This window comes from Spinacia oleracea, chromosome 2 (genome assembly GCF_020520425.1).
Source record: "Spinacia oleracea cultivar Varoflay chromosome 2, BTI_SOV_V1, whole genome shotgun sequence".
In the NCBI taxonomy this organism is placed as follows: Eukaryota; Viridiplantae; Streptophyta; class Magnoliopsida; order Caryophyllales; family Amaranthaceae; genus Spinacia; species Spinacia oleracea.
The window spans coordinates 99,185,732-99,207,820 of NC_079488.1; the positions used below are offsets into that span (position 1 = coordinate 99,185,732).

General features: G+C 36.4%; 1 protein-coding gene across 3 annotated transcripts in view; it reads left to right on the forward strand.

Moving 5' to 3' along the window:
* Positions 1-21,855, forward strand: part of LOC110803654 (uncharacterized) — a 36,852-nt gene extending 14,997 nt beyond the window's left edge. For 2 of the 3 annotated variants that reach the window (XM_022009181.2, XM_022009183.2), the window contains 15 exons: positions 743-936; positions 1,181-1,311; positions 1,446-1,721; positions 2,988-3,128; positions 5,322-5,576; positions 7,824-7,964; positions 8,049-8,318; positions 8,405-8,578; positions 11,356-12,283; positions 12,360-12,577; positions 16,713-16,817; positions 17,281-19,017; positions 19,558-20,100; positions 20,189-20,411; positions 21,012-21,855. In XM_022009181.2, the coding sequence (XP_021864873.2) occupies positions 743-936; positions 1,181-1,311; positions 1,446-1,721; positions 2,988-3,128; positions 5,322-5,576; positions 7,824-7,964; positions 8,049-8,318; positions 8,405-8,578; positions 11,356-12,283; positions 12,360-12,577; positions 16,713-16,817; positions 17,281-19,017; positions 19,558-20,100; positions 20,189-20,411; positions 21,012-21,571 (5,896 nt within the window). In that variant the 3' untranslated portion in view covers positions 21,572-21,855. The remainder of the gene's footprint in view (positions 1-742; positions 937-1,180; positions 1,312-1,445; positions 1,722-2,987; positions 3,129-5,321; positions 5,577-7,823; positions 7,965-8,048; positions 8,319-8,404; positions 8,579-11,355; positions 12,284-12,359; positions 12,578-16,712; positions 16,818-17,280; positions 19,018-19,557; positions 20,101-20,188; positions 20,412-21,011) is intronic. The other variant, XM_022009182.2, reaches the window with a different exon arrangement.
* Positions 21,856-22,089: the final 234 nt, after the last annotated feature.

Consider the following 22,089-nt stretch of genomic DNA (forward strand, 5'->3'; position numbering starts at 1 on the left):
CTTTCTCTCCCTCTTGTGGTCCCCACACTTACTCACATACTTTTTTTTACTACAATAAATAATTCACCTATTATCAATTTCTTACAATAAATATAACTCAATACCACACTTTCATCTTATTTTAATAACTCAATACCACACTTTCATCTTATTCAACTCAACCTCCTAAAACTAAATGCTGGTCTAAGTGTATCTTTTAAATAAATACGGAAGGAGTAGTGTTATATGCACGCAATGCAAATTGACAATGAATTTGCTAATTTTAATAAATTTGCCGCAAGTTCAATTTTATACGAACTGTGCAAACTTTAAAAGGAAATTCGTAAACATGTGTCACATAAAGTTTAATTTTATAAATTGTAGGAAATATTAAATATTACCTGCGGTGATTGCTTCATTGGAGTAACTAGTAGAGAATTGTTTGACTTTTATGTCAGCAAGGTTTTATTGCTTTCCTTTCATTGGTTTCTGCCAGTTGACTACTCACCTCAAATTACATTATTTATTTATTTAATTTGATTGGATATTCAATTGTCGTTGAGGGTATTATAGTCTATTCTATGGGGGACACCAAAATGTAATGACCTTACGAGTTTCGTTATAGAATAGAGGTTTGTAATCTTCAGCTGAGCCCTAATGCCTCATAAACTGAATACCAACAACCCTAAATGTTGTTTAAATTACTTCTTTTTCTGTGATAAATATTGATTTTTTATGTATATTTTTTAATTTTAAATTCTAGGCAGTGTAGCGGAAAACGATGCGGAAGAAGTTTTCATCCTTCATGCTCACTGAATCCCGAGAAAAATATATATCTTCCAAATTGGTACTGTTCTAATTGCACTAAGAAACGGTTGGCCCTTGGTGTCCATTCCATGTCTCGAGGAATAGAATCGATTTTGGATGTTAGAGAAGTGGATATGTCAAATACTGAAGGTATTGTTTAATTAATCTCATTTTAGGTTGAACTAAGCATAATTTGAACATATTGCTCTATTTCCTTAAAAAGTGAATAGACTAAAAGTTGTGTCGATAGCTTCTGAATCTGAAATTGGTTATTTTTAATTATAAAAGGAAGAGTCGACCATATAGTCTGGTCACCTATTTTTATTTTTTATTTTGACTTCAGAGTTCAGATAATCCGATGACATGCTTGACATGATAATATGTTTGTTTACAGGTAGACACAAGCAAAAACAATGCTTTGTCAAATATAAAGGTCTTGCTCATATACATAATCGCTGGGTACCAGGGATACATTTGGTTCATGAAGACCCAGAATTTCGTGAAAAGCCTGGAAAAGAGAAAAAGGTATGCATAACTCCTCTTTTCTGTTTGCAGCTAATGTTGGTGACATGTAAACCAGAGTTGGGTGTTTTTGTTTACAAGTTTTCTCCTCTTAAGTCATTCATCTGATCTCATTTAACAAGCTTCTAATTCTCAAGGACACACAGTGGGCTCCAGTTTTGGCCAGGCCTCATCGACTACTGCAAAGAAGATCAATAATTATCAATGGTAAGCCTATTGATCAAGAGGTTAGTCTTGAATCAAATAGCCAGCACGAATGGCTTGTGAAATGGTGTGGTCTTGATTATGATCAAGCGACATGGGAACCCGAGGATTCTTCATTTTTTAAGAAACCTGAAGCTCAACGGTTGATTGAAGAATATGAAACACGTCATAATAAGGCCAGGAAGACACCACAATCTGGAAGTAATGAGGTTTGTTTATTCTGCGCGTTAAAATATAGTTATCTCTGTACCAAATCATTAATTTGCTGAACACCTATGAAACACGTCATAATAAGGCCAGGAAGACACCACAATCTGGAAGTAATGAGGTTTGTTTATTCTGCGCGTTAAAATATAGTTATCTCTGTACCAAATCATTAATTTGCTGAACACCTATGAACAATTAGATAATTCCTTCCATCTGGAGTTTTTCTCTAAGTTGTTCCTCTTAATGGAGCGAAATTCCATTGTTAGAGGAGGGTTGAGGGGGGCGAGAGGCTATTTGTAAAAAATGTTTTCTCATCTCTGTTGCTAATGTTCTATTTCTATATCTAGTTCCGCATGGCTGTTGCTGTATGTTTTACAGCAATGTCAGAATTCTCAGTCAACACTTTTTTAGTATGACTAGTTGTTGGACTGTGCGCTAGCGCGCACAGTCCCCAAGGTATAAAAAGTTGTCTTGTAAAAATACTACGTAAAATACGAGCAGTTATAAATTTATGAGAAATGTAGTAAATGATATGGAGTAAAAATGTTACCTTAAATTTGGATTAATATAGAATAGATAATATGAAACCATAAATAGATACATAAAGTATGATTGAAATTCACTATACTTGCTTGAGTTTGGTTACTTTGCATTTTCTGCATTTGTTCAATTTTATAATAAAAAACACATCTAAATTACCAAATCATGGCGTATTGGTAGCACAATCAATCACCGTAATCAACTACGAAGTACATAATTTGAAACAAATTATCCAGAAAAGTGGATAAAATAACAAAGTACTTCGTAGTAGTGAAAAACATCATGTTCTTCTCTTCTAGATTCTCGAGAACGGTATCTTTAGAAAATAAAAAACTCATAATCACAAATTTTTATGTACAGGTGGAGTACAATAAAAATTGTACACCGGATTAAAAGTTAATCAAAATGCTTAAAAGTTACTCTTATATGTGTAAAAGTTACGCTTAAAAGATGGAAAAAATGATAAGTAATAAAGGGCAAATAAGACATTTCATTGTAGATAAGGAAAATGCCAAAAATAATGAAGAAGAAAAATGAGGGCAAAACAGACAATGCACTATTGTGGGAATAGTAATTGGAACTCCTTGCTTTTATAAGTGTTAGGATTTTGGAAATGGTTCTGTTCTTCTTCTTTGGTTTCATTTTTCTTGATTCTGTCACCAGTTGTCTATCTCTTTACTTATGGGACATCACTTTTCATATTTGGTTTGTCAATTAATGATTTGTAGGCTCAAGAAAAGACAAAGGATCCACCTGTCAAAATTGGAAAACTCATGGTTGGGGGAGCTGAAAGTCGCTATCTAAACTTTGTTAATAAGCTCCGTGAGTATCACAATAAGGGGCATAATGCAGTTCTACTAGATGAGCAGGTGTGCTTGAATATTTGTGATGCGACTGTTTCCTTTGATTTCTTACATCTCCTTTTCTTTTCTCGGTGATTGATAGTTTGATACATTATTTCTTTTATAGTTGCATAAATTTTGAGGGGTAATTTATTACATGGGATCTATATATAAGGACATAGTTGTCTTGCTGGCACCTCTTCGGGCCTCATGTTTCTGGTAGTATTAGTTTGTCTGCAACTGTTAGTATATTTCTCTTTTACTTAGTGGACAACTGGTCTTCAAAACTACTCCCTCCGTCCCGGAATACTCGACCCGGTTTGACCGGCACAGAGTTTAATGAACTTGAATTGACTTATTTAATTTAATAGGTAGTAGTTGATAGTGGGGTATTATTTTAATGTAGTTAGTGGGAGGTGGGTTAAGAGGTGGGGTTGGGGGAGAGTAGGGGTTGAATTTTTAATTATTTTTTGTATGGAGTAGGGGGTAGGTGGGTTAATAGGGTTGGAGTGAGAAATAATATAATATTGTTAGAATATTTCTATTTTTAGAAACAGGTCAAGTATTAAGGGACGACCCGATAAGGAAAACAGGTCAAGTACTCCGGGACGGAGGGAGTATATTGATACTGGAAAGTTTAAAAATTTGGAATGACAAAACAACGTTGAAACATTGACATTTCTGAAGTATTTATTGAACATAGGCTGGACTGCTGGAGAAAACTGGGCACATATTTTGGTGGCTTTTCGCTCTCATCCTCCTCACTTGCAATTGTTTTTCTTTTTGTTTTTGTTTCCCGCACAAAATATTGTATGTTTAGTTTTTGTTTTAGGCCTTCCTGTAAGTGGTAACTTTTGGTTGATATGGTTGGAATTGTTGGAGAAGTATCCAGGTCAAGAGGGCAAGTAACATGGCGTGCTTGTATGAGTTCTAATATGTGTCCAAGGTTCATGTTATTTACGAAATATGTAGTTTAACTTGGTATTGGTTTCCGAATATATGGGTGTAATTTTTAATAGTTTCCTGAGATTTTAGGGATTAAACAGCTATGATGCTTGGGTCTCGCCAATCATCTCTCCATACCCACACGACACAATCCGGACTTAAAGAGCATTATTCCTTTTTGAGTTCTATTTCATCTGCCCAATTAGTCAATTTCTTTCAGATCTAGGTTTGCATTTCAAAAACCTGTGTTTGAAAATTTCCTCAACTCGGATGGAACTAAAATGGAACATGAGGGACATTACTCAGTGAAGGAAGGCAACCTTTTCCGTTGTTCAATCATCAATGGCACGAAATTTATGTTTGACTCTTGAAAGTTGGATATGAATACGTTTTTGAGCCTTACAACTGAACAGTTAGAGTTGAGTTTTTTTAGCTTTTTCTTAGGATTGCTAGTCCTTGCTCTTTGCAGTTTCCTCTTTGCTATATAATTTTTTGAACAGGCATCGAACTATCTTTCTAAGTTTGAAGGACAAAACTTAGTAGATTTGAACTGTTTTGAAATTGCAGATGTTATATTTCTTCTGTTTCGATATAAAATAATAGCTACCCTAAATTTAATATATAAGACATCATCTTTGTCATTATATAATGCTTGCCTTGTTGGATAATATTGTCTTCCTTTGTAAAAGGTCAGAAATCACAGATTTTACTCGTCTTGTTTAATGTCTTTGACCTCTTTATTCAACAATCTTAAGGAATTTTATGGAAAGAAGTAGAAAAAGCATTCTAGTGAATGCATTTTTCAATTCTTCAAATGGCTGTTAAAGTGTTAATTTTTGTCCACTTCCCTCCTTCAGTAAATATTATTCTTAACTCTCATGCTTTGCTTTTTCTGCGGTCGTCTTGTTTGAGCTATTCACATAGTATTTTAATGGATTTATGGTATATGATGCTATCTCCCAGGTTCTGCTATTGTCTTCCTGATTTGAATTTTGTGGAGTTTAATCAGATTTTCATTTTTTTTGTGCCTGTTTGAAATTTGGGGTTTTAGAAAAATTGCGAAGCCCTATGGATTGTTGAGCTTGATACGACAACACTTGATAGTTAATAGTTAGACAGTGAAATAAATTGCCGTTTTGTTGAATATGAACCCGTGACTTTTACCTTATTGCCAACTGTATTCTTTTGTTTGGATTGGTGAAGTTAATGAGATATGTTCTGTCAAGGGAAGGGTCTGTTCTTACTTTTATGTGTTGCTTGAATGGATTTTTGCAGGATAGATTTGTGAAAGTGATCCATCTTGTTTCATCCTTGGTTACACATGTCTCTCGACCTTTTCTCATCATTAGTCCGTATGCATCCCTCCCGTCCTGGGAGGCTGAGTTTGCTCACGTAGACGCATCTATCAATGTCGTGGTCTATGGTGGAAATGCAGATGCACGTAATATCATAAGAAGTCTGGAGGTTTATGAAGAAGGTAGCCAAGTGATGCTCCAAGTACTTTTATCTAGCGCTGAAGCTGTTGCTGAGGTATGTGTGGATAATAACATAAATATTGTTTGTACTCCTTTAAGAGGAGGTTTAGTTGGGGTTTCAAGACTGATCCAAGAAGACATTTGTAGGATCATTTAAGGTTCTAGGTTTCTTGAATTATTGGTTTTTTTCATTGACCTATAGGGAAAAAGCACATCTGGATCTCTTGATAATATTAGTCATACTTGTAATGGCCCTTTAGTTTCATGGTCTCTTTTTCTTATTGATCCTTGGCTTAATGTCATATATGGAGGTGAACAGATATCATCTCTAATTCTTTTTCTTTCACTTGTTTATACTCCCAACGTCTCTTATTGTTTGCCCCATGCACCCAATGTGCTTTATTACGAGTTGAGTGAGTAGAATTGAGAACAGACAAAAGTGGTGGGACCAAACGCATTTTATGTGAGAGTAAAGTTGTGGTCCCATGATCAATTTTAGTAATGGGGCAATATTTTAGGGACGGACCAAAATGGTATATGGGGCAAACTAAAAGTGATGGAATCTGAAGTATATCATTACCATTATAGTCCATCCATTAAAAAAGGAACACATTTTTTGCTATATTGTTTAGGAGGCGTCATATTACTTTGGAACTAGATGATACTTGTTGTGTTTATGTGCCAAATCTCTTCCGAAACATAAAACTGGATGAGATTCATCTAGGTACCCTCAGGTTTGGCATCTTTTAATGTGCTCTGCAACGCAACTTCTCGTTTTGATTTTAACCGGATGAGTTACAGCTAGATGCCTTAGGTTTGGCATTATTCACTTAGTGTGAACTGCTTTCGTCTTTTGATTTAGGAAAGTCTGCGGCAAATGCCAGTAACCTGAAGCAGGGGTGTTATTCTCACCCCCTTGTGCTAATCCTGTCAACAAGATATTGATTAACAGCATTTTGAAGGCAAATGATCTTATGTAGAAATCTACCCGTATCTTGAATATATTTATATGCTGTAGCCTCTTAGGCTGAAAATTGTATTTCTCAGTGACTCAGTAAGACCCTTTATTTTATTATTCAAAGGCAGACACATTGTTATGCAATGTTGCCTTTTTATTGGATTAATTTACTTTATTAGCTGCATGACGGATTGACGGGCCCAATTTCATGATTTTCTTGAATACTTTTTTTTATGGAATAGTGCCTGAGAGTTCGAGAAAGGCAATTTAGAATATTTAGGTTTGGGGAATGTGAAAAAACCAAATACTTGGCGCTTAATTCAGAGAAATTAAATTTTTACGAAATCAAACAGGTAGTTTACGGGCAACAAAGGGACTGTAGTTATGGAAACAAATTGAATCTCAGATCAGACTAGATTAAATATTTAATGAAAAATAGAAAGTGAAAATTGTGTATTTACTTAATTGTCGCTGTTGTATCGGCTTCTATTGAACCGAATGGGAGGGAGGTATGGAGTATAACAGGGTCAGAGGGAGTATAGTGGGGTTGGGGAAAAATTAGTGTGAACAGATTGGAGAAAGGACAGCAGGGTGTTAGCACCAAACTGCTTTAGTGCACAAGACATAAAGGTGTTTTTACCCTACATTCCTAGCTTTTGTACAAGGTTCTGAGCTGAGAGGGACTTTTTAAAGCTAAGATAACGTAAATAGACTTGGGGGGGTTTCTTATATCATGTAAGATGTTCTCTATTGAATGCCTTGTTGATATAAAACACTGGGGTATGTTAGTGGGTAGACAGAATAGGACTTTTGGTGTGTGTGTGTGTGTGTGTGTGTGTGTGTGTGTGTTTTATTTAATTAATTTTTTGTACTTAGGTGTGTTTTTCAGAATATCACCCCACTTAAGAGTGTTCTTTAAGTTTCTTTAAATTTTGCTGTATACTCGTTTTTGGATATTTTTGCAGAGGTATCTATTACACTGGTGCTCTATAATGACATGGCAAACAATTTTTTTCTGACTTTATTTTATTAACTTTTTCCTTTCAAGTGTTATTGCTGCATCATTATCACTTTTGTATTTTCTCAATGTCCAGCATTGGAATGAATATATGAAGTAGGTGCCCAGTTTGGCAGAAACTTCTGTAGTTCTATGATCCGCTTGGAACTTTTATTTGGTTTCTGGACATCAAAAGTAGCCAAAATTGATATAATGTCGGTGCATTACTTGTTACTTTGTTATTTCTATATCTCCTATTCGCCTGTACTTTGTAGGTTCAATTCTTCTAATGTTCCATCATGTAACTCAATGGGGCTTGTTTTAAGCATGCTGATATGAACATACAGGATGTTGAAGAGCTAAAAGGGATTGGATGGGAAGCTGTTATTATCGATGACTGCCAACTGTCTTGCATTTTGGCTCATTCTGGTTGTATCATGAATTTGTCTACTTGTTGGAGGTTACTTCTTATGAATGCTCAATTAAAGGTATAGTTACTTAGTTACTTTCATCATGGAATGTTGATTCTTTTACCGAGCATTTGCTGATAGTAGCGTTGAATGTGCATGCAGGATGATACAACTGATTATTACAACATCTTGTCTTTGCTGGATCCTGGTTGTAGTACCAATCAAAATAAAGATATTAATGTATTAAAGGATAGATTGTCCTCCTTCATTGTTTTTGCAAGATTTCTTGAATACTGGGTACCAGTAGAGATCTCTAATATCCAGCTTGAACGATATTGTTATTCTATACTGTCAGAATTCCCTGCGCTTCGCTCATTTACTAAGAGTGATCCTATGGGTTCCCTCCGCAATATTCTTATTTCGCTACGGAAGGTATTTATCATATGATTACATGAAAAAGTCAATTAGATGTTACTGCTGCTTGGCTTTACACATCTGATGCTCGTACTATCTTGTAGTGCTGTGACCATCCTTATATTGTGGATTGGCAATTGCAAGCATCACTAGCTAAAGGTATTTCCCAAGAGACTATGACTGAAGTGGATATCAGAGCTAGTGGCAAGCTACATTTACTTGAAAAACTTCTCTCTGAGTTAAAGAATCAAAAGCTGAAGGTCCTTATCCTTTTTCAGGTATTTAATGTTGATGTTCTGGATTTATTTTCCCTTTGTAGAACTAGATACCCTTGATATTCACTTGGGGGAAGGGGCTAAATGGCAGATTCCACAAATTTGTTGCTATTACTTACTTAGTTAGCGGCCTTTATTTATTCTATGGTCTTAGTTTCAAAAAGCGCACCTTGGGCGCGCCTATGCTCAAGGTGGCGCCTAGCCATGACAGGCTTAGGCACCACAAAAAAAGCGCGCACCTTATGTGCCTTATGGCACAAGGCTCCAATTGCTGACAAGTAATATTTTTTTTTTTAAAGGCAAAATCATGTGACTTTAATGGCTTCCTAACAGTTAGAGTTAAAGTTTACTTCATTGAAAAGAGGAGAGGCAAAACCCCCAAATTTCTCCATTTATTTTCGTCTTTTTCTGCAACATCGCCGACATGTCATGTAAAATCCTCCTTTTTCTAGTTTAAATTAACTGTTTTATGCAACGCGTGGCCAATGTTGCCAAGTACATAGCACATTTTAGTGCGCGAAACGAGTAATTCGCTACCAAACTATGTTAAAGTAGTCCAATGTGTTTCACAATACTAATACGCATTACGTAACACGGATGTACTTTGTACGTAGTACGAGGGGTAAATGACCGTATTTGGTAACATTAGGTGACACTGCGCGTGGCAAACTTCTTTTTAGAAACTAAATTGAGTCAGTGACAAAACCGTGACGAAAATGTTACTTGAACCTTCCTTAGTCCCCTTTTTGTTTTTTTTACCTCAAAAGGCTTTTCATTTTACTGTAATTACTAGTTTACCCCTTTGAGACAACAACTAATAGTCTAATACTATTTTGAGTTTCTTGTACAGAAAAATAAATACCACACAAAATTAAAAAAACGTGCGCCTTGCCTACGGGAGGCTAGGCTCCGGGGACTTTTGCACCTCACATCTTTTAAGACTAAGATTCTACTTCATTATTAGTAATAATTATAAAAAGTTGATATTTGAAATCTATATTGAGACGAATCTTACAAGATGCAACATGCCTATGGTTTTATTTATATATGAGAAACAAAAGAAGGTCAAAGATAAATATGGTAATAGTGCCCAAAGTCAATATGGAATAACTAAAAAGAGGAAGTATTTTATTGACATGTGAGAATTTTGAATGTGAAATTGTTAATGTATAATTATAATTGTTTTGAATTAAATGTCTTTGTATTGTTAGTGAAGTAATTGGCCAAGTAGTTATCTTTAGTATGAAGGGTCTGATATGGCAACAATGTTATTGGCCTTGTTGCAATATCAAGGGTATGGCTGTGAGAAAATTTTTGCTAATATACCAGACTCGACCATTGAATTGATATTCGAATTTTATTAATTTTACTGCTATGAAAGAGCAAAGTTATTAATCTCAGATTATTAGCACTAGTGTGTCAAAATTCTCGCTAAGTGGTTTGGGATTCTTCTGCCTTTGCTCTGATGCCTAATGTAGTCATGATTTATCGAAGAACATGACATTATAATGAATGAACATAAATAGAACATTTAATAATGCGACGTTCTTTTTCTTATGGACTTGTGTTTTTTGGGTGCACATTAAGCATCATGCACTTCTCCATAGCCAAAGGCATTGATTTTTTATGATTAAGATGTTACAGTAAATTAGACAATGTATATGAATGCATGGCTTCTGGTGTCTCTTACTAAAAGGAAAAACACGTGATTTGTATGTTGGATCAAAGAATATTTTACCTGCCAATAATGTAATGCACTCACCAAAACGTGTGAGAACTTCTGCCGCTTTTGAGAATTTTCATGTTTTTGGTCTACATTTTGGTTTCTTAATTTCAAATAAAATGACCAATCTCTGTAAGGAACTAAAATGGAATTGCTGCTTGTGTACATTCCTTCAAAAAAAAATTGGACGCAGTAGCTGAACACTACAGCTACCTGTATTTTCTTTCGTTGCACAATTTATCATGTGTTTTATGGGTCTGTGAGTTCCTTGTATCCTTTATTATCAAGCTCATCAGATGATCCGTGTTTGTGATTAATTTGGTTTTGTGGGATGCATACTTCCAATAATGCTCTATATGCAATGTTAGACACAATCTACATCTACAATAACTTTCAAATGCTCTTGCTTGTTTGTTACATGTTTTCTGTATGCTTGCTGGTTAAAATCATTTAAATGCAAGCTTAACGTGTTCTATTTAGAGCTTCATTACCTGTGGTTGACAATGTCTATCCACTCTCCTCTTTGTGCTCTCATTTTTTACTGACAAATCGGTTTAGCCGAGAGCCCGATTCTTTTGCGACCTCTAAGCCTTGCCCACGTGTATTAAGATTTATGAATAATATTCTTCTTGGATCATTCACGGTGATATAGAGTGGTATTAAACTTCTATGTGCTCATTGATGTTGTATGCTTTGTTTGATGCTGAAGGAATTGGTTGCAACTTATAATTTATGAATCGGCAACACAAACTTGTAGTCGATCTTAATTTATCTCCTCATCTGTAACTGCTGGTTTATATCAGATGTTGGAAAAATCCATCTGCGTGATAGTTTTTCTTCCCTTTTAATTTGTCTTGCATACTGTATCTATTGTTTAGTACTTGTTCGCTTAATAAGATTTTTAACGTTTGATGAATATGTGTATATTTATGTATGTGCTTGAATTCATGTTTTACATGTATTACAGACTTCACAGTACATATAATTTGATAGTTAATTAAATAATTCATTCATTTGCATTTACTGATATTTGTTCTCTCATCTATGGAATTGATAGTCAACTAGCGGTTCTGGAAGGGATACAAGTGCATTTGTTCTTGAAGATCTCCTTCGTTTGCGATTTGGGGAAGATTCTTATGAATATGTTCCAAGCGGATTAGTCTCTTCCAAGATGAAGACTACTTGCAAGGACTTTAACAGTTTAAGAGAGAGATCTTTTTTTTTACTGGAGACACGAGCTTGTAGTCCAATCATTAAACTTTCTTTAGTAGATGCTGTTATTTTATTTGACAGTGACTGGAATCCTCATAATGACCTAAGGGCACTACAAAAGATAACGATAGATTCAAAGCTGGAGCAGATTAAAGTTTTTCGGCTGTATTGTCCTTGTACTGTTGAAGAGAAGGTTCTTATCCTTGCTAAGAATGATACGATTCTTGACAGCACTCTGCAAAGTATTGTTCCAATTACTAGTCAAAAGATTCTGATGTGGGGTTCCTCAAATCTGTTTTCGAGGCTAGATGAGTTTCATCGTGATAAGACTCTGGACTTTAAAGACAATATTGTTTTTGGATCTTCTTTTTTGACAGATGTTGGTAAAGAGATTGTTGCTCTGTTTCAAAATCGTACAAATATTTACTCAAGTAAATATATATCATTAGCTCGACAGAACGGTGGATGTTATCTCAAGTGTATACCCTTGATTGGAGAGCAGAAAATTCAGCAAGAAGAAGTACTCCCACATGACTTTTGGACAAAGCTATTGGAAGGGAAGCAGCCTCAGTGGAAGTATCTTTCAGGTTCATCTCAGTCTTCTCAGAGAAACAGGAAGCGAGTCCGTTATTCTGAGGAGCTTCCGCTAGAAGCTCAAAGTGACGAAGCAGGAAAGAGGCGCAGGAAGATGGATGGTACTAAGATAGATTCTTCTTCCCAGCAAGCTGAGCCAAGGATGGAGAAAACAAATTCTGGGAACAATGATCATCAAGGTATGGTATATGGTGGCCTTTTGTACGTTCTGTTACTTATGCTGTACTTATTTTATATTGTTGATTCATAATGCAGAAAAATCTGGATCTTCCCTGATTACTAATTCAGAAGCCATAGCAAAAAATGACCCCAGCTTTCTTAAAAACATTGGTCCAACCTTGTCTTCCATGACCATTGCTAGCCGCGAGACTACTTTAATTGCAGAGTGTAGTGATTTGCCTGATGAACAGATAGATCATTTTGAATTGTTGAAGCCAACTATGTTAAACCTTTGTGAAGCTCTGCAACTTGAGGTACGCATTTAGTTAGGACTAGGGACTATAATGAACTTTGTGGATATTCCTTGATTATGCTTTGATATCATGTGGTTGTTTGATGTGAAATATCTTCGTATATGGTTTACTCCTTTCTTTTTCCCATTACTAGTGTTTTGTGTAATGCCTATAATGAATCCATCTTGTCCCTTTCTAAGCACTTAATATGTCATTGGTGATCTGGTTAGGGTTATCTACTTAAACCTCCCTGAAATAAGGTTCATGATGTACTTGGTTTTCAGCAGCTTTTGTTGCCTTGTGCAGAAGAAGTGGCATGCTTTCGAAAACCGGCCTTAAATGTGGGAATGGTATAGCTGATGCTATAAAGTTGCTTGCCTCTTTTCTAGAGTTGTTTTATAGAACTACTATTTCTTTTGCATATTAATATGAAGACCATTTTTGTATGCTTTGCTATTCCATAGTTGTATGTGCGTTTGTGGATCGTGCTAGTTGTGTTTTTTTTTTATCAAATCACTGAATTTTTGCACGTGCTACTTCTGTTTCATAATGTTCTTAACCATTACTATTTACCCAAATACTAAGAGAAAGGAGGGAGAGGGTGCAAGTAGGTGGGTGAGTATAATAAAATATGGATAAAGTAAGACATGGGTGTAAAAAGGTGGGTGAGTTTAAGAAAAAAAATGGATAAAGTAAGGGAAAGTGAGTAAAAAGGTGTAGATGTGGTGGAGTAATAGGGGTAAGATAGTAAATTTTCATGTCTCAACAATAGTATAAAGATGTTAAAAACATTATGAAACATACCAAAACGGAAAGTGTTAAGAACATTATGAAATGGAGGTAGTATGTCGTTAACGAGTTTTTTCTTTTTATTTTTAATTCCTATATTTTCCAAGGATTTAAATTCATGGCCTGAGTACCAAGTGTTTTGAAAATGATCCTTTTCCATATTCAAGAAAAAGCTTTTGAAAGTATTTTTTGCAGCCTCTCATTTTACAGTACTTCATTCTTTATAGGAAAATTTTGTTTACTTACAACCTTTTGTAAATTCGACTTTGACAATTGGAACAGTTGCGAAAATATATTGTAGTTTGCAAAAAGCATCTTTCGCTTACGTTGTAGACCTTTTATCATGTTCTAGTGGTTGATACCAGTAAATGACACTCACTCTGTTCCTTTTTGCCACTTTGCACGTGATTTTAGGAGAGTGTTAAAGTAGAGAAGAAAATGGGTGGGTGTGTCTGGGACCCAACTCAAGAGATAAAGTAGAGAGAAAAAATTACCAAATAGGAAATGGGGCAAGTAAAAAAAGAATGGAGGTAGTATAATTCATTGTGTTTCTACCATTTAGCCCCATTGAATCATATTTTATTAAATAAATAAATAAAATTTAAAATAGAAACACTCCCTGAAGGCAATGTTTCTCGAAAAATGACATAATCGGAGGATTTTTGTAATGAGTATTTTTTCAGAATTCTAGTCTGGAATGTGGTTCCAACTTATCAGAACAAAATAAACCTAGCTATTCTATCATTTCGGAACGTACAAGCATTTTTGATGACCAATTCAGGTCGTGCCCACACGATCTACCACAAAGGCCATAATATCTAATGCTGCAAATAACATAGTATTATATGACGTGGGAAAAGGATATGCCCCTTGATTATTTTTTACCTAGAAAAGGCTTTCGGTGGATATTGACAAAGAATGGTATACCGCGTCAATATATTGACTTAGTTAAGCATATGTATGGAGGCATGAAAAGAAATATAAGGACCTGTGGAGGATTAACCGTGGATTTTCCTTTTACAATTGGATTTGCAATATGTCTTCGTCTCTTTGCATCAACATTAGATGGAATTAAATCATTAATTGGCTCTATCCAGAATAAGATACCATGGTGTATGTTGTTGCGGGATGTGACTAAAGGGGTTAATGCTAAATTGGAGTGATGAAGGCACAGGTTTTAATCTTGAGGGCTTAGACTAAGTCGGAGCAAGCTTGAGTACATGAAGTGCCAATTTAGTGCAAGAAGGAATCAAGGCAGGATGTAATAATATGAAAAGCAAGGAGTTTCTTGTAAGTTAGTGTTTAAGGAATGGAGATATTGATTAATATATGACTCAAATGGAGAGCAACAAGAACGAGGCGATCCTTTCGTACCATAAGATTAAAGGTACAATTTTACAGGAAGTTAATTATACCAATTTTGTTGTATGGGTCAGACTGTTGGGTATTTAGAAATGATGATATTTGAAAGTTGAGTATAGCGAGATGCATATGAAGCATGTGTAGAAACACCTTAAGGCATATAATTCACAGTGACCTTCTTTGGAAGGTTGCAGTTGAGTTACTCGAGTACAGTGAGGATAAGATAAAGTGAGATGCCCACCAAAAGATGCCACGGTTTGGATATTGAGGAGTTTGGATTATAGAGGAGGAAGATCTTTGTGGATGACCGAGAGATAAAATCTTTGTTGTTATTTCAAGAATTCTACATCATTTTTCAAAACATCAATGTCTATTCCATGGTCTATTCTAAACATCAATGTCACGTTTTGAGGATTTCAAGTCAAAACACCACACAGATAGGTGTATAATTTTAGGAATTTTGAATTTAAAATTGACCTCTGTCGAAATTTAGGACGGTGCCTCCGTGTCCTAAACTTTTATATTTTCTACATGTTACACCTCGATCCTACATGTGTCAATCCTAACACTGATAATTGAGTCCATGTTACAGTCAGGCATTGAGCTTTTATGCTGTCTATTAGACCAACAAATGTAGGTTTTTCTCTCTTTATTGAGACCCTAGTTTTCTGCAGCATATAGAAATATAAGGATTCACCCTCAATTGGGATTTGAACAACGACAGTGAGAGGGAATTGTTTGAGAGACCAAGAGTAACACTTGAATATTGGAAGGTTCTTCTGAGAGAGGAGTTGAATTCTTGGTATTCTTTAGGGATAATCACGGAAAACTTAGTCAGCTGCCCTTTTTGTGTTATTTTTGAAAAACCTGTATCGCTTTTTGCCTTTTTCTGGTTTATCCTTTAACATTACTGTCACGTTTTTTTATACAAAAGGTTTCTCTTTTATTTGTGGGTTTCCACCAATTTTCTCAGCATATCAGATTTAGGAATGTAATACTACCTACATTCCTTCATGTTTTACTCACTTTTTTACACAGACTCCCATGTATATTTTGTACTTATTAATATCTCAAAATATGTGATGGTGAAATTTATGTAAGTTGCTATTTTGAGAATACACATTATGAGGAATCTAAAAAGATCCTACATAATGTAAGTCATAGAATATGGTCAGTGTAATTTTTTTTTGTCCCATGAATAAGTAAGTGAGTAGAATATCAAGGAAGGAGGAGGGAGTATGTGTTTTAGACATTTTGTTGGGTGCGTGGAAAAAAAAACGTGGTTGCGGTCGCATTCGTGTTAATGTTTAGATTGTGGATTTGTGGTAGCAGAAAATACAATAAAATTTAAAATAGAAAAAAGTATCAGCTCTTTATTGACAAATAAAAAAAAGTACAAACTTTGTTAAACAGTCAAAGTCCATTTGCCTTTTTCCTTCCCAAGAAAGCCAGCTGTTTTCAAGTCTTCTACTATCTTCTTCTCATGGGAAAAAAAATCCGAACGAAACCTTTTTTCTTTCTTCTTTCATATTCTGTCTTGCTTGGATATGTTGAAGCAGCAGAATTCTGGTATGTTCCCAAACGGTTATAGAACAGCGCTCTACCATTATGGAAAGGCCGTCACATGGAATTGGAGGTGATTTTCATCTCGGTGTTATTTAACGGGGTTGCTCGGGAAGGCCACTCATAACACCCATTTTAGAATGGAACGACCGATTTTTTTCCCCATGGTTGGATGATCACCTGTGATAGCAACAGTAGGTGGTAATATTTCCAATTGATCTAACCTATTATATTTGAAGAATATGCTGCTTAAGATGACACAGTGTGAGAAGTATATAACCGTAGTCTACCTCAATTTTAGTATAAACTTGACATGATTTCATTCATGTAATGGGTTAATATTTATCTGTATTTTCATTTACCTATATGTTTGAAGTAAATACACAGATTCTGAGGCTTAGCCCATTGTTTTTTACGTGTTTGTAATTTGAATGTTATACAGGATGAGGAGAAAGGACTGGTCGAGCGATTTCTTTTGTATCTCGTAAAAAATTATCGGGTTACAAGAATGTCTGAGACTACATTACAAGCTTTCCTACTCTCAGTGGTATGTAGTGCTCCTTGTCTTTGTGTTGCTGTAGGAAATTTCTGTTCAGATTCTTTTCTCGTGTCTGACATTGTCTATTTACCCTTGAAGGGTCATTTATATATTGAATAACAGTTTATTCTGTATCCGCCGTACTATTTTATTCATTCCCATATTTTAATTAATGTTGTCTCTTAATCTTCCAAATGTGAACCAAGGGCCTTTTGTAGAATTGTTGGTTTTTTTCTATAAATAATATTGTTTTTCTACGAAGTGCCTCCATGTTATTGGGTTTGACTCACTGTTTTGAAAATTACACACAGTCCCCCTTAGGTGCAATTATTCTATGCACAATAACCATGCCGTCAACTTGGCATTGAGGTATTCCGCTAGGTGAAAGTAACAGTGTTTAATTTTGTTGTTTTTGGATTGTTTGGAACCTTTTTTTTGTTTCCTGCTCACTTCAATTTGCTGTCTGAAATAGTGTTGGACTGCGTCCGAGGAGGTGAAGAACAAAATTGATCACAAAAAGTCGCTTACCATTGCGACTGAAAAGGTGGGCTTTAATTGCTCAGAATGTGAGGCGGAAAATATATACTCTATGGTGAAGCCAAAAATGGAGTCGTATTTGTGTTTAGGAACTAAGAATCCAGATTTGAAACGAAATTCTGTAGAATCATCAGTAGGCAACCTGAAAAAATTAGATGTAGAGCTCGAAGAAAGTTTACTTGGTGCAGACGTCTTTGAGAAATATATGAAAAAGGTTGAAAAGGGATGTGCCAAGGAAATGGAGAGGCTAAAGAATAAGCACAATGAAGAACTTGAGAAATTTGAAATATCCCGGGAGCAGTTGAAGATGAAGCTAGAAACGAACTGTAAAGCAGAGTCAACTACTATCCGTTTAACTTACGGTAATTCTTCAGTTGGAATAGATAAACTGAGGGCCTTAGATAATAGTTATGCTAAGAAAAGGGAACATCTAGAAAGGGAAATTTTCATCTGCCAAAAAGAACTTGAAGCTAGACAGAAGATTGAAAAAGATGAAGAACAGAAAAGGTTGACAGGGTATATGAAGCGAGTTAAGGCCTTGGGATACCGTAAGCTGTTGGGAGAATCTTATGTTAAGTATGGAGTAAACTCTCAAGCTGCTGAGTCTATTAGACTAAGCAAAGATTCAAATGGAAATGTGGGTATGAATGGAAACCTCCCAAAGCAGCAAAGTTCGAACAGAGAAGCAATTGGTTCTGTACTATTTCAAAATCTGGAGAATATAAGTGAGCAGAGAGTGAGCTGTGATAATGACACTTTTACTACTTCCATAGAAAATGTACGAGCATCTAAGGGACCATATACTGCCATGTTTCTGCCTAAGCAGCCTTGTGCTCGTGTGGGACAGATTGAGAAAGATACGAACCAAATGGGTGATGTAGTAGTAGATAATAGCACGTTCACGCCTGATCAGCCTTGTGCTCCTACTGGAAAGGTTCAGAAAGCTGACAACCAAATGGATGATGGGGTAGTAGATGCTAGCGCGTTTCAGCCTGATCAGCCTTGTGCTCCTATGGGACAGATTGAGAAAGATACCAACCAAATGGATGATATGGTAGTAGTAGATACTAACACGTTCGCGCCTGATCAGCCGTGTGCTCCTTTTGGAAAGATTCAGAAAGCTGACAACCAAATAGATGATGCGGTAGTAGATGCTAGCATGTTTCCGCCTGATCAGCCTTGTGCTCCTATGGGACAAATTGAGAAAGATACCAACCAAATGGATGATACGGCAGTAGATACTAACACGTTCACGCTTGATCAGCCTTGTGCTCCTATTGGACAGATTGAGGTAGTTGACAACCAAATGGATGATGTGGTAGTAGATGCTAGCATTTTTCCGCCTGATCAGCCTTGTGCTCCTACTGGACAGATTGAGAAATATACCAACCAAATGGATGATGTGGTAGTAGATGCTAGCACGTTTCTACCTCGTCAGCCTTGTGCTCCTACTGGACAGACTGAGAAACCTGATAACCAAATGGATGATGTGGTGGTAGATTCTAGCACGTTTCCCCGTAGTCAGCCTTGTGCTCTTACTGGACAGATCGAGAAAGATACCAACCAAATAGATGCTGCACAGAGTGTCCGAATTAATGTAGGGAGCACAACAGGTCCATTGCTCTCTCCAGTTGGTTCACTCTTGGAGCACCCAACTGCTGATACAAGTCAGGTTTGTTGTTTTATGTCTTCTAAATTTTGATGTAATAATTTCTCCAGTTTCCAGTTTCCAGTTTCTACTCCAAGCTGGTGCTGTTCCACTTCCTGTTCCCCTTTATTGAGTTGTTTATTACCCGGACTCATTGGCTAAAAGATGTTCTTCCTGTCTCTCTCTAGTTTATAGGTGCCTGTAGTTTGGACTTGTCACGACCTAAACTCTAGCCTCTTGATAAAATCATTACTTACTTTTAACCCTATATGTCTCCCCTAGTACTTGTATTATGAAATGTTGAGAAGCAACAAAGAGGAAAGAATAATAGTGAGTAAATTGTTTAGCCTTTCATTCTTAACAAGGTGGCAACAGCGCTTTATTCTCTCTCTTCTTTGATGGTTAGAAGGGAAATGGAAAATTACTTGTACATTGTAGCTTGGATTTTGGTCTGTGAGAGATCACTAGTGTGTCCCAGAATGCAGTTGTGTGGACTATTTTGCTCTTCTTGACACTGCCTTTCCTTTTACTAACTCCTAGCATTAACTGTTATAACCTGGTTAGGGGCTTGGAGATGAATCTCATAATGGAGTGGGAGAGCCAGTAGGACATGCTACCGAGACCCACAATTCTTTGCCTTTACGGAGAACATCATCGTTAAATTGTACCAACCATATGCCATCAGATATCCGGCGCAACGAAGGAACTAGCTCTTCTAATGAGGCTTCTTTCAATGATTGGGTTACACATTACAATGATCAAATGATAGTTGCTCCAAACGGTAGGCTTCATATTCAGCCGTTTGAAAATCATATAACCCCAAGGCATCAAGATCAGAACAATGCCAGTAACTTAGGTGAAGCTGTTTCACAGCCGTTGCAACAGTTGTCAGTTCATCCTGCTCACACAAATCCTGTTCCGAATGAAAGAAATGTATCAGCACCAAGAGGACCTGTCCCTGTACTTGCCAGTTATGAAAATCGGGTGCAAGTATCCGGTCCTACTTTCTCCTGGGTTCCAACATCTAATCATTTTGACCCGCTTCAAAATGAATTAGATAGAATGCGTAAAGAGATTGGCAATATCATGATTATTCATGAACAAAAGGTTGGTGCTTCGATTTACCCCTTTTACCTTTTAGCTTCTTTTTATCATTTACCTGCTTGTCTTTATCCATCTCCGCCTAAATTCGCAGAAGCTGCAGCTGAAATCAGAATGTGATAAAGAAATTGAGGAACTTGTTGCTCAAATTAGAAGAAAGTATAACAAGAAGCTTGATGAAGCCGAGTCATCATTTATGCTCAAGAAGAACGAACTTGAAATTTGTCAGGACAAGGTCGTGAGGCATAAGATGCTGGCGGAGGCTTTCCGATCTAAATGCACAGACTACAAGGCAGCTACAAGGACGCAACAGCTAGGTATATGGCTTTATGCATATTAGATTTTTGGATTGAGGATCAAATGAAAAGTAAAGTTCGTTTAGCCGTTTATCTTTCAGCTGAGATTAAATAATAACTTAATTCTGGTATTGTATCGCTACTGACCAACTTAATATTCTAACCTCCTGTTTCCAAGCCACGTTCGTCAACCATTAATAAAGAATTTTTGTCTAGCCTTGTGTGACTAACTTGTAGCCATGATATCCCCAGTACTAGGTTGCTGGCCTCACGATCCGCTGTCCATGACACTTATTTTTTGCAAGGTTTACGTCTACGGTCTCCATGACACACCTTTGGCCATATATATCTCTGGTTTAATATTAATACATATGATAAAATTTTATTTTCAAAATACACATTGAAACATATTTAATAGCATTCCTCCATGATGTTTATTTATGTATATTTTTCGGTCAAAATTGATGAACTTGTCTGAAGATTTTGGAACTGAGGGAGTAATTTGTTTGCAGAGGATAAACGCTGGCGTGATTTTATTGTTGGTGCTGCATTTTTTTATATATATAATTGTTGGTTCTGCTTAAATTAATGCAATTTGGTCCGCCTTAATTCATATTTCAGGTAATCCTTCTAGTTCAGCTGAGAGTTCCTCTCAATTACATTCCACACGACCTTTAGCTCCTGCTGGTCCGGTTTCTGCCACACCACTTGCCACTGGCCCAACCAGTATTGCACCACCTGTCCGCGGTGTTCGTGCCTCTACGACCTTAGGCTCTTACACCAGAATATCTCACGACAACCCTGTAGCACCACCGACAGGACAATTTAGGCGTGAAGCACATGCTACAGCCCCTCATATGCAGCCCTTCAGACCTGCTTCACTTGCCAATTCTTCCAGCAGTATGCCTTCTGGAGATTTGTTGGTGGCACAGCCACCTAACAACCCAACATCTGCCTCAGCTCCGCAGCTCCCGTCGCAGGCAACACCACTTAACTTATCCTTGAGTGCCACACAGTTGATTATGGATATTACTAGGCGGCATGATGCAAATCATCATCAAATTTCTAGCAATGGAAATGCTTTGCCGGAAAATGTCAGAAATTCTGAATCAGCAACAAATCTGCAACCAACATCATCCAATGTTGCTGAAGATGTGGTTTGCTTATCTGACGACGATTAATATTACGTAATCCCGGTGCGCTAACCAACATTTTCTTGTATCTCTCATAAATCCAATTTTCTGTTAGGGATTAAGATATCAGAATTTCGGGATGTACACGTTGTATATAGTCCATAGCTGTTATTGTACTCCCAAGTTAGCAGCTGATGTAACTTATCATAATTAATTTTCAATGAAATGCATTCGAGGCTGGTAGACTAATATTCTGCTAGAATCTTTTATGTTCGTCCAAATGTTGTAACAAATATTTTATGTTAATGCAAAAGATAACCCCTGTTGAATCATTTTGATACAGTATTGATTACTACTGCCCCTCATCAGCAACCCGCCATCTTCATCTCTTCATCCGTCACCTCTTTTCTTTAGCAATCGTTACTCCGTCCATTTATACAACCTATGAAATAGCAATGGTGGCGGCGAATCGAAGATTTGAAAAGCTGTATATCTCTGATATTTTACGTTTCATTTTACCACAAGTAGTGTATCCTGGGTCGAGTTTTAAGTTCACTAGCAAAGCA